The 16,972-nt window shown below is 36.9% G+C and overlaps 1 protein-coding gene across 2 annotated transcripts in view; it reads right to left on the bottom strand.

Moving 5' to 3' along the window:
* The window catches only part of NIPAL2 (NIPA like domain containing 2), an 83,978-nt gene that overhangs the window by 26,698 nt on the left and 40,308 nt on the right, over positions 1-16,972 (bottom strand). For both annotated transcript variants that reach the window (XM_037503549.2, XM_054692088.1), the window contains exon 4: positions 4,073-4,132. In XM_037503549.2, the coding sequence (XP_037359446.1) occupies positions 4,073-4,132 (60 nt within the window). The remainder of the gene's footprint in view (positions 1-4,072; positions 4,133-16,972) is intronic.

Genomic DNA, 16,972 nt, shown 5'->3' with positions numbered 1-16,972 from the left:
TCCTGTTAATCTGTTTTATGTCAACTTAATTATTTTCCAGCCATAAGGTCCCACAAGGATAAAGATTTCCCCCCTTCTGAACACCCTGTAATATCTACTTGCACAATTCTTCCTCATCTGACATCTGGTTTCCCAGACCACCCTTTCCCTTAACTAAAACCTGAAAAACTCTTGAATTTTGTCCCTAGTTCCTGACTAAATGTCAACCAGTGTTAACTGCCTAGTTTCTAGATTCTGAAATATGGTCTGACCTAAATTTGGATAACCTTAAAAGTTTGGTGGGTTTTGTTCTATCTTAATATTGAGCTAACCTGACTCTAACCAAGATTGCTGTCTCATTCTTTCGGTCCCTGCAATATATCCTCTGATCAGTGGGAGTCCACTATTGATTTTTAGGGACACTGGTATTAATACACACAGGATAAATTGGACTCCTTAATGCCAAAACATTTGGGATGACTTACTCTCTGTACAGTATCTCCAGATTCCTCAGGCTTATGGCAGCTAAATCTTAAAGGAGCCCTGGATGGGAATCTCAGTAATGTAATCTAGCCAAATAGTCTTGAACAACAGAAAGTTTCCCATTCTTGAGTCAACTTTGAAACCAAAATAGTCAATCTGTCCTCCAACCAGAAATAATAATTTGTTTGGCTAGATTGGTATTCTAGATACTTGCCACAAACCAAGCCAACCTCTGGTGTGGAAGAAGGAAGGAAGGACTTGGTTTTCATCTCACTATTAAAATTTCTTGAAATTCTATCTGAGGAAACCATTTATAGGTGACTTGAAGTAATTAAGTTACTGGTCTCTGGAGTGCTGATGAATTGACTGTCATTTTTATTTCTATGATGACACTATCTGGACCTAAATCAAGTAGGATTTCACAGACTATTAGATTCAGTACTTTTGATGACTAAGGAAGAAGTGGGAAGGGAAATACTATAGTTTTTGGCTTATTGAAGGAGAGAGAATCGATATTTTTTAAAGGAAAAATCATTATTAAAGTTATTTAAAATTATTAATCCACTAAGAATCAGAGCACAGTTCAGAGCTTGTCATTGAGGTAATAATAGTTGGCGATTCCTTTCAGACATAGCTTTTGTGAGGTCATTTTTTGAGGCTAGTGGTGAAAGCTTCATAGCCAAAGAGCAACATTTGGCAATAAATTAGTTCAGCTTGTTTCCACATGGCCCCCAAATCTTCATTTGTTCCATCATGAAAAACAAACTTTCATTTGCTTGAAGCAGGGAAAAATAAATGATTTTCTTTTGCACATTTTGACAATTTAATTTTTAGCATGCTTACATGCTAATCTTTAAAAAAAAAATTCCACTAACTCCTCTTTTCTCTGTTTAGTTTTTGTCTCTAATGAAAAAAAAATGCATTTTTAGCTTGTAACAGAAAGAGCCAGATTTTATCAAGGCAACAACAATATAGGCCCAGAGAAAAATATATGTGACAACACATTATGAGTGAGGTGGGGATAATGTCTTTCTTTAAGTATGAAGTGGATTATTATGTCTCAGAGTCCAGAGTGCTAACCATTATACCATGGAACCCACTTTTATTATTATGTCCCAGATAATAATAGTCTTATGGAATTGCTGTTGGAGGCATGGGTGTGGAAAAGGTGACTAAATCCCACAGGTAAGAACTGATCACTTTTAATGATGATATGAGACAAATATGACATTGGTGATATAACCCTACCAAAAATTATTGAGGCAAAAAATCAAAATCAAACCCTATTAGAGTTGTAAGAAATATTACCTGGATTACTATAGTTCCTATAAATATGGTAATCAAGGTTTCTGCTGATAAACCAGTAAAGCATGATGGGTGGTACATAGTGGGTGGTGCGTGTGGCAGTAATGATAATAATAGCTAACATTACTGAACACTTTTTAAGTGGTAGGTCTTGTTCTGAGAGTTGGATATACCTGAACTCACTTAATTCTCTGAGGTAGGTAATATTACTTTTATTTTGAACATGAAAAAATTAAGGCTTAAAGAGATTAACAAAGGTCACACAATTCTCTGATGCCAGAGAGACCTTCAACCACTATGCTAGAGCTATATCAAACTGCTATTAAGAGGATGCTGGTCCATCACTTACTATTTATATGGCCTTGGGCAAATTATTTAATCTGAGTATCAGTTCTATAAGCAGGCTATTCCTACATTTAAATGACATAATCCATGTAGGACACTTAATATTAGTACCCCAAAAGAGTACATATTTAATAAATGTTAGGTATTATTAAAATAAGAGTGATTAGCAGAGAATCAAGGAATTAATAGAGATTTTTTGGTGTGTGTGTGTGTGTGTGTGTGTGTGTGTGTCCATTCCTTATGTTATCGACACATTTTTAGTTTGACCTCTTGGGAATGAGTGATCACAGAAATAACCATTACATTGCTTGTCCCATGCAGCCACCAAAACCGATTCAAATGTTACCAATGCTATAAAAAATTCTCTCTGAGCTTCCCAGTCATAGTAATCTCTCTTTAGTTCTAAGCCAGCGATTCTAAACTGGGGGTAACTTTGCCCTGGGGGACATTTGGCAATGTTTGGAAACATTTTTTATTGTAACACTATGACAGCAGAGGCTAGTGGCATTTAGTGGGTAAAGGCAAGGAGGGATATTACCAAATATCAATGTACAGGACAGTCTCCTACAACAAATAATTATGTCCTAAAATATCAGTAGTGCACAGCTTGGGAAACCCTGTTCTAAACTAAAGATTGTTATTTTAATGCTTTGATAAGAATTATTTATGTATGTATTTCATCAACTGCATTATTTGGAAGCAGGGATTCAGTCTTGATTATATTTTTTATCACTGATATTCAAGATCACTAACAAGTCTTTCTTTATGTCCATCTATAGTACCTCATTAAACACTTTAGATTAATTAAAACATGAATCAACCATTAATTATAAAAGATGATGTATGTTAGATAAAAACAGAATGCTAAATGAGAAAAATAATGTAGAAACTAATTTTTAAAATTTCTACCACCCATACATTGCTCATTTTCATTTCTGATTCCATATAGCTTCCCCAAATGATTCTGTCAACCTTAGTATGTTTTTTCAAAGTGCATCGAACAATACAACAGTTGAAGATAAACAATTCACATATGAATGCATTTGGAAAAATATTTTAACCATTCAAAATTTGACAATGTCGACTACAAACTCAACCAACAGAATCAAACCAGGGAGGAAAAGAAAAAGTAAAGACATTCTCAAGACATGAGGCTTGAGGGAAACATGATCAGGGAAGACAAATGCTCACATACCGACGCTGGTGTCACAGTCAAAGCTCAGATTTTTAAAATATGTGATCTCCTTGGAAGCGAGTAGACACTGCTTTATTTAAAATGCCTAAAGTATCTGTATTCATTATCATATGTCAGCAGCAAGTCAGACAGGATTTTGTCAAGGAAGAAAATATGAATCTCTATAATTCTTCTCACCAATGGTATTTCCAACACAAAGTGGAAGGTATTATCACTATATGATGACTTTGCTATGCAACGGGAATCTTGCTTACACCCAGGAAGGCTACTGTTAGTATCCACTAATAGCTGTACCTCTAAATAAAACTTTGAAGAGCTATGTTCTGTGTTACTTTCACAAAAAGCTAATACAAATTAGGTAGTTAATTGGTGCATCTAATTTCTGTGTGTGGTTTTCATTTTTATGCAGTACTTTCACATAACAACCTAACAAATATGTCCTTTGAAGTGGAATAGTCTGTTAGTTGACACAGATGTTTTCTTGAATTTTATTATGCTCATAAAAATTTCATAACATTATTAATAATAATACTGTAAAATAATAATTTGCTGTGGTCAATAACATGGGCAGTAGGCATAATGAAAATGGAAGTATTTCCCATGAAAGAGCAGATGGCAGCTCTAAGACAGAATAATGGTCACCTCTAAATGAGATTATTTCCATTTCAGTAATTTGTTCCTAGTTTGTAAACATCTTTTTTTTATGGACAGTATTATTTTCTGATCAAGCAGTGCTATAATTAGATGAATTAAAAAATTACTTACCCAGTAGATCTGAGGCTCTCAAATTTTCTTTCAGAAACATAACAGAAATAATGGCACTACCTAGAAAGAAAGTGGCCATTAGTGATATTATATAAAAACATAGATTATGCAAAGCCATTTGAAAGGAGTTAAGCAATTTATGCATAATGCCTGACTAGCTGTGTCCTGCTCAGACACCAAGCAGTGTGCTGTTAAAATGACTTTTCTCTCTTTATCACTCCTTAGTGACGTGACATGGAAATTGGCATAGTTTACAAATGACCCAGGACAATGACTGTAAGAGTGTCCAGTTTACAGTGAGGGCTCAATATAAGTTTATTAAATGATTAAATGAATGAATGCCAAAAAAGAAGGCAGAAAAAGAAGGAAAGGCAGAAAGAGATAGAAGGAAGGATGTCAGGAAATCTTAACTTTAAACATATCCCAAGTGGAAACACATTATATCTCATTATCTCCTCCTCCTATGATCTCTATTCCTATTCCTATTCTACTGAGCACCAGAATTCTAGGTCTCCTCTGAGTACCCTTTCCCCTTCTCACTCTATACAAATAATAGCTTCCTGGGTCTATTAAGTTAATATTTCACTCTATCTCTAGTCTGTCCCCCTCCACAGTATTCCATAATCACTGCCCAGCTCAGGCCAGCTTCACCTGTGCCCTAGACCATTGAAACTTCTCACAGCAAGACCAGAGCTATCTTTCTAAAATGCAAATCTAATAATCCCCAGCTTTAAAACCTTTTAATGGCATCCTATCAGCTACAGGACAAAAGTCAAACTACTGACCATAACATTCAGGGACAGCCATGATACACTTTCTCCTCCTACACTGCTCCATTTGTCTTTGCTCTTTTTCATATTCTATGCCCATCCTCAAATAATAATTCCCTAAATTACAATCATTCAGTTTCATGCTCAAGGACTTTTATATTTGCAATTACTCCTTCTGCAAGTCTGCCTCTATCCTCTCTGATGTGTGGTTACCCTCCATAATAGAGCTTTTTCTTACACCAAGATTTACGTGCCTGTCTCACCCAAAGGACTATCAGTTCCTTTTACTCTGAGACAGGTCTTATTCTTCTATGCTCTCCAGTGTGTAGTTAGTACTTAGTACATAAACAAAAGAATGTTTGCAGGATCTTTGGCATTTGCTGACTTTCATGACATTTAAGACTCTCTTTCCTGTTCCTGATGCTACTGAACTCTCACGGTCATAATTGAGTTGTGGTCTGCTGCTAGGGCCTCAGATTGACCAGGAAAGTTGAAGCTCTTTGAGTTGTTCATCTTATGGAGCTGTCCCTCTAAGAGCAGGGCATGGGGAAATCCAAACTTTCAATAAAACAAAATAGTACACAACAGGCAATTCTGCCTGGCTGTGACTATGCAGGTGCCTCTCTTTTTCTTTCTCCTTTTCCTAATAAACCTGTCCTTTTAAAATGTAAAACATAAAAAGTACACAACATACTTCGTGTTTAAAAAAATTTTTTTAAAAAAAATTTTTTTTAAAGATTTGTTTATTTATTTATTTATACAAGCACTGGGTACAGTCAGAAGTGCGGGAGGGTGAGAGAATTCACCAGAGCCAGAGCGGGGAGCAGAGCAGGCAGAAGGACCGAAGTACACTGCTAAGGGGAGCAGCGGGTGGCAGGAGAGGTCTGCGCGCCATGTGGGACCCTCCTCCGGTGGCTGGGGAGCAGCCGGGGATCGAACCAGTGCTGCAGAACCTGCAGGCAGCTTCGCAACCCAGTGCTCAACTGCTGCGCCACGGGGGAGGCCCTGTGTTTTAAAATTTTAACACAGACCATTACCTGTGTTTTTTACTTTACCATTTTTAAAATGAAAATACATGACAGAAAAATCTTCAGAAAAGAATCTCATCAAACAGTGAAAACTGAAGTTAATACACTAATGTTTATTTCCCTTTAGTTGAAATCAAACTATAACACAAAATTTGTTTCCTTAGTTGATATATTACAATTTGTGATATTAAAAATTCTTCATAAATAAAATTTTAATGAGTTTGGAATAATAACACACTAAATCAGTTAAATCTGAATATAATATCTGATGTTCTTGATAACTAATTTGAAACAAAGTAACATATTCACATCAGAATCCTCATTCAAGATGAGATGGGATCCTCATGTGTTTTCTCCATCTTTTTCTCAATTTGGCTCTCTCTCACTCAAGTTGAGCTATGTCCTTGCAAAATTTTTCTGGGCAGGCTTTTTATTGGAATGGTTTCACACAGAATTAAACAGCATGGGAAATGTCCAGTAAGCATGAATTTGATTGGGTGGTATGACTTTAAAACCTTAAAACAGGGAAGTTTGCCCGAGCAAGGCCCCTTCTGGCCAGTGGTCCTAGCCCAGAGGGGGAGCGGGCACCCACCGCCAGGGCAGACTGGGCATGCAGGGGAGTGCATCCCCGCATCGCCATTTTAGAACAGGGACCTTTCTTCAGTAAAGACTGCTTGAAACTGGCAGAAGGCTCCCTGTGGAGCCAGAGGGAGAAGGTTCCCTGCGCAGTCAGAGGTGAGCTGAAGGCCCCCACAAGCCTAGTTCCAACTGGCAGGAAGTTGGAGCCCAGAGGGGGTTTCCAGTGATTTGGAATCCAGAGTCCAATCCAGCTGCCCCACCTCCAGGGAAGTTTGTGGGACTTCAAGACATACCTTTGTAATTAAACAGAGAAGGAGGAAATATTCTGTGACAGCGACAATTAATATACTCAAAGTACCACTGCCTCACTAGACTTCTGGCATAACAGTATTTGACTCATTTAGACCGCCAGTTTCTGAACCCCACAAAGAGCACACCAAAAAGTTGCCGGCCGGTACCAGCAACACAGTGTCTCCACGCATACGGCAAATTAGAAAACAGGCAGCAGGGAAAAGAAAAACTACATGCAACCCAGCAACTCCTCAGAAAAAAAGACACACCACAAAAAGAAAACCACCCACCAGATTGCAACGACAGTAACTTGGAAGAACTTCTGAGCCTTCCAGAAAGAGAATTTAAAATTGCCGTGATTAAAAAACTGACAGAAGTCATAAGGGAAAACAATGATAAGGGAAAAATAATCAATGATCAGAAGAATGAAATTGAGTCCCTAAAGAAGGAAGTAAATGCAGGAGATCAAAGAATTAATGGAGGCGCTAAAGAATTCTGGGAAAAGCAATGAAAGCAGAATAGATGAAATGGAAGAACAAATAAGTACTCTCGAAGACACAGAAATAAAAAGAACTAAAACAGAAAAGGAAAGAGAAGTACGAAGGAAAAAAAAAGACCGAAGAAAGACTTCGGGAACTATCTGACTCCATGAGGAAAGGAAATATAAGAGTTATAGGAATCCCAGAAGGAGAGGAGAGAGATGTAGGAACAGAGAAAATATTCAAGGAAATAATTGACGAGAACTTCCCAAATGTGAAGGAGGAGCTGAAAATTGATATACAAGAAGCAAGAACACCAAACTTTCATGACGAAAGGAAAAATACAGCAAGACACAGTAATAGTAAAGCTCCCAAGAATCCAAGACAAGGAAAATATAATGAAGCTGACAAGAGGGAAGAAACAGATAACATTCAAAGGAAAACCAATCAGACTGACATCAGACTTCTCCGAAGAAACTCTACGGGCAAGGAGAGAGTGGAGGGACATAGTCAACAGACTCCAAGAAAACAAATGCCAACCAAGAATACTCTATCCCGCAAAGCTCACCTTCCTCTATGAAGAAAGAATAAGGACCTTCCCAGACAAACAGAAGCTCTGGAATTTCATTACGACTAAACCCCCACTCCAAAAAATACTAAAAGAGTCCTAAAGCCAGAACCTCAGAGGGACGAATAACCACGAAAGAAGGCCAAAAAAAAAAAGTTATTAAAAGAATAAATAAATAAAATTAAAGGAAAGACAAACACAATGGCAAATACAGATGCTAACATATCAATATTAACTCTAAATGTAAATGAACTAAACTTTTCAATAAAAAGATACAGAGTCGCAGGCTGGATTAAGAAACAAAACCCAACCTTTTGCTGTCTCCAGGAAACACATTTAGCTACAAAAGATAAAAATAGACTCAAAGTTAAAGGATGGAAAACAATCCTACAAGCAAATGGACCAAAAAAGAAAGCAGGAACAGCTATACTTACATCAGATAAAACAGATTTCAAACTCAAAAAGGTAAAAAGAGACCCCACATAGGGGTAAAAAGAGACTACATTATGATCAAGGGGACAATACTTCAAGAAGAAATAACACTCATTAACATAGACTCACAAAACGAAGGAGCACCAAAATATATCAGACAACTATTGTCATCTTTGAAAACAGACATCAGAGAAAACACATACGTAGTGGGAGACTTCAACACACCACTTGAATCAACAATGGATAGATCAACAAGACAAAAAATAAGTAAAGACACTAAAGCTCTAAATAAGGATCTAGAGTGCTTGGGCTTAACAGACATCTATAGAACACCAAACCCCCAAAAATCTGAGTACACATTTTTCTCAAGTGCACACGGATCATTCTCCAGGATCGATCACATACTGAGACCCAAGACAGACATCAACAGATACATCAAGATTGAAATCATACCAAGCATCTTTTCTGACCATGAAAGCATCAAACTAGAAATAAACCATAAAAAGATGGCAAGGAACACTCCTACCTCATGGAGATTGAAAACCACACTACTGTAAGACCACTGGACTAATGAGGAGATCAAAGAAGAAATTAAAAAATTCTTTGAATTGAATGACAAGGAGGACACCAATTTCCTAAATGTATGGGATGCAGCAAAAGCAGTAATAAGAGGAAAATATACAGCAATAGAGGCTCACATCAAGAAACAAGAAATAACTCAAAGAAACAACTTAATCTCGAAGCTCAAAGATCTAGAAAAAGAACAACAAAAAAACCCCAAATCAGTAGAAGAAAAGAAATAATAAAAACCAAAGCAGAAATAAATGAAATTGAAACTAAAAAATCAATCCAAAAGATCAATGAAACCAAGAGCTGGTTCTTCGAAAAAATAAATAAAATAGACAAACCCCTAGCCAGGCTCACAAAGGAAAAAAGGGAGAAAGCACAAATAAACAGGATCATAAATGAAAGAGGAGAAATCACAACGAACACAGCAGAAATCAAAAGAATAATCAGAAACTACTATGAACAGTTATATGCAAATAAGTTCAACAATCTAGAAGAGATGGACAAATTCCTACAACTCTACAATCACCCAAAGCTAGATAAAGAAGAAATAGAACACCTAAACAGACCAATTACAAGCAGCGAAACTGAAATGGTAATCAAAAACCTCCCCAAAAACAAAAGCCCAGGACCTGATGGATTTACAAATGAATTCTACCAAACATTCAGAGACGAATTAGTGCCTATCCTTCACAAACTCTTCCAAAAAATTGAGAAGGAAGGGACAATACCAAACACGTTCTATGAAGCCAACATTACACTAATACCAAAACCGAACAAGGACAACACCAAAAAAGAAAACTATAGGCTGATCTCCCTAATGAACACGGATGCAAAAATCCTCAATAAAATTTTAGCTATCAGAATCCAAGAATGTATCCATAAGATAATTCACCGTGACCAAGTAGGATTCATTCCAGGGACACAGGATGGTTCAACATCCGAAAATCAATCAACGTTATCCAATACATCAACAAAAAGAAATATAAAAACCATATGATAATATCAATCGATGCTGAGAAAGCTTTCGACAAAGTGCAACACCCATTCATGATAAAAGCCCTTGAAATTCTTGGGATACAAGGATCATACCTCAACATCATAAAGGCCATATATGACAAGCCAACAGACAGTATCATTCTCAATGGTGAAAAGCTGAAAGCATTTCCATTAAGATCTGGAACAAGACAAGGATGCCCACTCTCACCACTGCTTTTCAATATGATACTGGAAGTCCTAGCCAGAGCAATAAGACAAGAGAAAGGCATACAAGGAATCCAAATAGGAAAAGAATAAGTCAAACTATCACTATTTGCAGATGATATGATAATATACATAGAGAACCCCAAAAACTCCACAGAAAAACTAATTCAACTTATCAATCAGTTCAGTAAAGTGGCAGGATACAAAATCAACACGCGAAAGTCAGTAGCCTTCCTATACACAAACAATAAATCTGAAGAAGAAGAAATTAAAAAAACCATCCCTTTTATTATAAAAACAAAAAAAATCAAATACTTGGGAATAAATCTAACAAAAGAGATAAAGGACCTATACAAAGAAAACTATAAAACACTGTTAAAACAGAAGAAGACACAAAGAAATGGAAAGACATCCCCTGCTCATGGATTGGAAGAATAAACATTATTAAAATGGCCATCCTACCAAAAGCAATATACAGATTCAATGCTATTCCAATAAAAATTTCAATGTCATTCTTCAAAGAAATAGAACAATTATTGATGAAATTCATATGGAATCACCAAAAACCCCGAATAGCCAAAGCTCTTCTGAAAAAAAAAAAGAAGGGAATGGAGGCATCACACTCCCAGACTTCAAACTGTACTACAAAGCCATAATCATCAAAACTGCATGGTATTGGAACAAGAACAGACACACAAACCAATGGAATCGAACAGAAAATCCAGAAATAAACCCACAGATTTACAGTCAACTAATCTTTGACAAAGGAGCAAAGAATATGCATTGGAGCAAAGAAAGTTTGTTCAATAAATGATGCTGGGAAAACTGGGTCGTTAGATGAAAAAGACTGAAGCTTGACCACTACCTCACACCATACACAAAACCCAACTCAAAATGGATTAAAGAACTAGACATAAGACCTGAAACCATAAAATACATAGAAGGAAATATAGGCTAAACACTCCCTGATATGCACATCAAAGACATCTTTACAGACACATCGCCCAAAGCAGTGATAGTGAAGGCAAAGATAAACAGCTGGGACTACATCAAATTAAAGAGCTTCTGCACAGCAAAAGAGACAAAAACAAAAACAAAGAGAAACCCCACTGACTGGGAGAACATTTTTGCACACAACACTAATGATAAAGGACTGATCACAAAAATCTACAAAGAGCTGATGAAACTCAACAAAAACAAAGAAAATAATCCAGTCAAAAAAATGGGCAGAAGAGCTAAAAAGAAATTTCTCTGAAGAGGAAATACAAATGGCCACAGGCATATGAAAAAATGTTCAACATCACTTGTAATCAGGGAAATGCAAATCAAAACTACCATGAGATACCATCTTACACCAGTGAGAATGGCACATATTAAAAAAACTAGCAACAACAAATGTTGGCAAGGTTGTGGAGAAAAAGGAACTCTCCTGCACTGTTGGTGGGAGTGCAAACTGGTCCAACCACTATGGAGAGCTGTGTGGAGATTTCTGGACCTACTAAACATAGAGCTTCCATATGATCCAGCAATTCCACTCCTAGGTATCTACCCAGAGGACACAGAAACATCAATTCCAAAGAGCACCTGCACCCCTATGTTTATAGCAGCACTGTTTACAATAGCTAAGCTTTGGAAACAACCCAAATGCCCAAAAATAGATGACTGGATCAAGAAGATGTGGTACATATACACCACGGAATATTACTCAGCATTCAAAAAAGATAAACACATGCAATTTACAGCAACATGGATGGTGCTGGAAGGGATCATGCTCAGCGAAATAAGCCAGAAAGAAAAAGAAAAATACCGGATGGTCTCACTCAAAGCAGGACTCTAGAAAACTTAAATAAGAGACCAGGAAAATGAATAACTATAAGAAAGTAAAAATCAAAATCAACAACTATGAACCAGAGACACTCTATGGGGGTGGGGGGTGGGGAAAGGAGGGATTGGGGTCAAAATAGGGGGGTTGCAATTGTATGGGGAATATAAAAATAAAATTAATATAAAAAAATAAAACCTTAAAACAGTATTTTCTGTAGATAAGCTAATGGACAGATACAAAGCCCACTGAATTAAGAATTGAGTTTGACACAGGTATAAACATTTATGAAAATTTTTGATTTCAGATTTGGACCATAATAATTCAAGGAAACTAATTTCACATATTAGAACATGAGAAAAAGTATAAAAACCCATTCCCACCCCCAATCACTGACATCTAGTGAAACTGTATAAAGAATGTTTCCAAGTGGAGAGACATCAATTAACAATAAAAAATAGGTGAAGTGTTGCTACACTAACGGATACCAAATACATTCCATTGTAACAATCTTTGAGGTGACTCTCTCATAGAACACATTCTAATAGAAAGAGAGACACTGCTTACATGGGATGAGGAAATTTTAGAGGTAACAGGAGACAGAGATAATCTACTCCAGGTCCTAAACTCTGTAATTGGGAAGCAGATCCAAAGAGGTTGTTTGTTCATTGATTCATTCATCTAACAAACATACATACTACAGCAGAGTTGGAACCTGCACCCATATTTCCTTATTTTTCATCTAGAGGTTTTTCTACTATATGACACTCCATTGCCTCCCTTGAAGTAAGAACATCATCATTTTAATTTTTTTTGTTGTTGCTAAGCCAGTTTCATAAATAATTTCATTTTCAGAAGGGGGGGGGAAATGTTGCATAGGCAGTAATTTTATAGCTAAAAACAATAGGACATGATTGTAATAATAAGCTTCAAAAATACTATATGTATCAAATATACCAGTTGTTATAAAATAGTTCTATGAAACATAAATATGTTACTTTTACTCTCTGAATTCATACTTCTGATGTACTTCTATACTCTTTTTTTTTCTGTTTTAAGAGAACATGAGCTTTTTCTACAGAATTTTGAGAGAAGAGAATAAGATTTTTAGTTTTATTTATCTAGGAAAGTAATAAAAAAAGAATGTTCTAATAAGATACATACACTTGTAACTCATTTATCTTGCAAAATGTGGTTAAAATGAAAACTGTGCTGGGCAGAGACAATATCTGAACAACAGCTAATAACATGACTTCTGAGTAGTAAGCTTTTTAAAAGAGAAAATATAAATAACCTGAAGTATTTCCATATATTTGCAGAGATCTGTCAAATTCAACCCCATCCAGTTGTTACTATAACAACCACCACTGTTGTAAGAACACAGTGGGGAGAAAATGATTATACTTTCATTCCTATAGAAAAATTTAATATTCAAAAATAGAACATTTCACGATCAAAAGCTTGTGAGTGATTACAACAGAACATATTTGTAAATTAAACAGTTTGTACTAGACAAACTGGAGTTACAACTGAGTATTTCAGCACATATAGTTTTATGCACAGTTTTAAATTGTAGCTTATTTGGGCAGAAGCTCATGAATTCTTTTCCATCCCAGCTGTTCACAGGACACAGGTCTACACAGAATGCTCACAGCCAGGGGATTCACAGAATACTCTGAACGCTGCAGTAAAAATGACTACAGTGTCACACAGTGACTCCAAAGGCGCAAACTGGATTACTATGACCAGAATGCATTTTTAAAAGGGGGATAGGTAGCAAATGAAAAATAATACACTAAACTTCAAACAATGGCTATGTAGGAGTTTGTGGGTGGGGTGGTGGTGGTAATAGCAGGAATACTATCCATAAGAGGAAAGCACAAAAATGCTGCTTCTAGTATATTCCATGGTACAAAACAGTGCTTTCAGGGGACAGTCTACCAATGTATTCACTTAGCTTTGACTTAATACTGTATGGTTAGGAAGAACCTCAACAACAATTATAATTGACTGGCGCCAATTGATGAGTCATCTATTCTCTTCAGCTATTGTCAATTAGGTTAGCAGGAGAATAGCAATGCTTTCTGGTCAAGGTTAATATAAGGAAACTTGTACACGGGCATTCTGCTTAGGATTTGAAGATGAAAACAGACAAAGGCCAAGCAAGATTCTGGTGGTTTCAGGTAAGCCAAGTCTAGAAATAGAAGAGGGGCTGGTGTCAGGAGTAGGTACATGCCCTGGTGTTGAGCTTCCTCCTCCTTCCTGGTTTACATAGGAATAAACTTTGAGTTTGTTCATTTGCCTACTCTTTGACATCATTCAGATTTGGCCCATGGCCTAAGAGTTACTTAGCTTAGTACAGTCAAGAGTTGCTACATTTCTTGAGATACAGCATACCTTGGAGATGCTACAGTTCAATGCCAGACCAATGCAATAAAGCAAGTAACAATTCAGTGCATCACATGAATATTTGGGTTCCCAGTACATATAAAAGTTATGGTTACACTAGACTGCAGTCTTTTTTTTTTTTTTAAAGATTTATTTATTTATATAAGAACCAGGGTACAGGCCATATGCGCGGGAGAGTGAGAGGATTCACCAGAGACAGAGCGGGGAACAGAACAGGCAGACAACCGAAGTACACTGCTGAGGGGAGCAGCAGGTGCAACAGGAGGTCTGCTGCGCCATGTGGGACCCTCGCCAGCTGGAGGGAGGCGCTGCAGAGGCTGCAGACAGCTTCACAGTGCAGCGCTCAACCACTTGCACCACCAGGGGAGGCCCTAGACTGCAGTCTTTTAAGGATGCAAGAACATTATGTTTAGAAAAAACAATGTACATATCTTAATATAAAATTAATATATTACTAAAAAAAATGCTAACCATCACCTGAGCCTTCAGTGAGTCATAAGCTTTTTGCTGGTGGAGGGTCCTGACTTGATGCTAATGGCTGCTAACTGCTCAGGGTGAGGGTTGCTGAAGGCTGGGGTAGCTGTGGAAACTTCTTAAAATAACAACAATGCAGTCTGCAGCAATCATTAAGACTTCTCTTCATGAAAGATTTCTCTTCAGCATGCAATTCTGTTTAACAGCATTTTACCCACAGAACTTCTTTCAAATTTGGAGTGAATCTTCTCAAACCCTGTCATAGCTTTATCAACTAAGTTTATGTAATATTCTAAATCCTTTATTGTTATTTCAGTAATGTTCACAGTATCTTCACCAGGAGTAGATTCCATCTCTAGAAACCACCTTCTTTGTTCATCTATAAGAAGCAAATGCTCACCCACTGTTTTTTTCATGAGACTGCAGCAATTGAGTCACATCTTCAGGCTCCACTTCTAATTCTAGTTTTCTTGCTATTTACTTCCTCCATTAAAGTCTTAAAGTTCTCAGGGTTTTCCCTGAGAATTGGAAGCAATTTTTTCCAAGCTCTTGTTAATGTTGATATTTTACCTCCTCCCATGAATTGTGAATGCTTAGAGTGGCATTTAGAATGGTGAAAACTGGGCCTCCCTGGTGGTGCAAGGGGTTAAGCACCCACTATGAAGCAATTTGCAGCCTCTGCAGCACGAGTTTGATCCCCGGCCAGCCAGGGAGCAACCCACATGGCACAGCAGATCTCTCCTGTCTCGCCTGCTGCTCCCCTCAGCAGTGTTTCAGTCAATCTGCCTGTTCTGTTCTCGACTCTGTCTCTGGTGAGTCCTCTCACCCTCCCCGCATCTCTGGCCTGTACCCCAGCTCTTGTTTGCATAAATAAATCTTTTTTTAAAAAAATAGAATGGTGAAAACTTTCCAGAAGGTTTTCAACTGACTTTGTCCAGATCTTTAAGAGAAATCACTATATATATATGGCACCCATAGTCTTACAAAAGGTATTTCTTAAATAACAAGATTTGAAAGTCTAAATGACTCCTTGATCCATGGATTGCAGAATGCATGCTCTGTTAGCAGACACGAAAATAACACAAACTGTACATGTTCATCAAGAGCTTTTGGGTGACCAGATGCATTTTTAATGAACAGGAGTATTTTGAAAGGAACCTGTTTTCTGAGTAGTAGTTCTCAACAGTGGGTTTTAAAAATATTCAGTAAACCACATTGTAAAGAGGTACGCTATCATCCAGCCTTTATTGTCCAATTTACAAAGCACAGGCAGAGTAGATTTAGCACAATTCATAATGACCACAGGATTTTAAAATGGCAAATAAGCATTGGCTTCAACTTAAAGTTACCAGCTGGACTAATTCCTAGTAAAAGTCCTTGTCAGCCTGCCCTTGACTTCTCTTCTCTAGCTATAAAAGCATATTCTTCTAATATAAGGTTCTTTTGTCTACACTGAAAATCTGTTGTTTAGTATAGCCACTTTAATCAATGATCTTAGGTCAGATTTTCTGGATAACTTGCTGCTTCTATGTTAACATTTCCATTTCACTTTGTACTTTTAAATGTTCCGGAGACAGCTTCTTTCCTGAAACCCCACAAAGTAATTTATGCTAGCTTCAAAATTTTCTTGTGCAGCTTCCTCACCTATTTCAGCCTTCACAGAATTGAAAAGAGAGTCTTGCTATAGATTAGGTTTTGGCTTATGAGAATACTGTGGCTGGTTTGATCTTCTATGCAGACCACTAGACTTTTTCCATACTATCAGTAAGGCTGTTTCTCTATTGTTATCATTTGTATGTTCAATAGAGTAGCACTTTTAGTTTTCCGGAGGAACTTTTTTTTGCAATCACATTTGGCTGTTTGGTCTAGGCTTTAAACATATCTTCTTTACTAAGCTTATCATTTCTAACTTTTGATTTGAAGTGAGGGGTACACAACTCTACCTTTCATTTGAATATTTAGAGGTTAATACTGGGAGGAGGTCAAATATCAGCATTAACATGTTTGAAACAATTTCGAAAGTATTATCAAAGATCACAGTTCACTATGACAAATACAGTAGTAATGAAAATTATTGAAATATTATAGGAATTATTAAAATATGACACAGAAACAGAGAGTTGGGAAAATGGCACCGACAGATTTGCTTGATGCAGGGTTTCCACAAACCTTCAATTTGCAAAAAAAAAAAAAAAAAAAAAAACCCGCAATTGCTGTAAAGTACAGTACAGTGAAGCACAATAAAATGAGGTATGCCTGTATGCCTAGATTCATAGCA

Source organism: Talpa occidentalis, unplaced genomic scaffold (genome assembly GCF_014898055.3).
Source record: "Talpa occidentalis isolate TD23 unplaced genomic scaffold, MPIMG_talOcc4v2.1, whole genome shotgun sequence".
Taxonomy (NCBI): Eukaryota; Metazoa; Chordata; class Mammalia; order Eulipotyphla; family Talpidae; genus Talpa; species Talpa occidentalis.
This window is presented reverse-complemented; position numbering and strand designations above follow the sequence as displayed.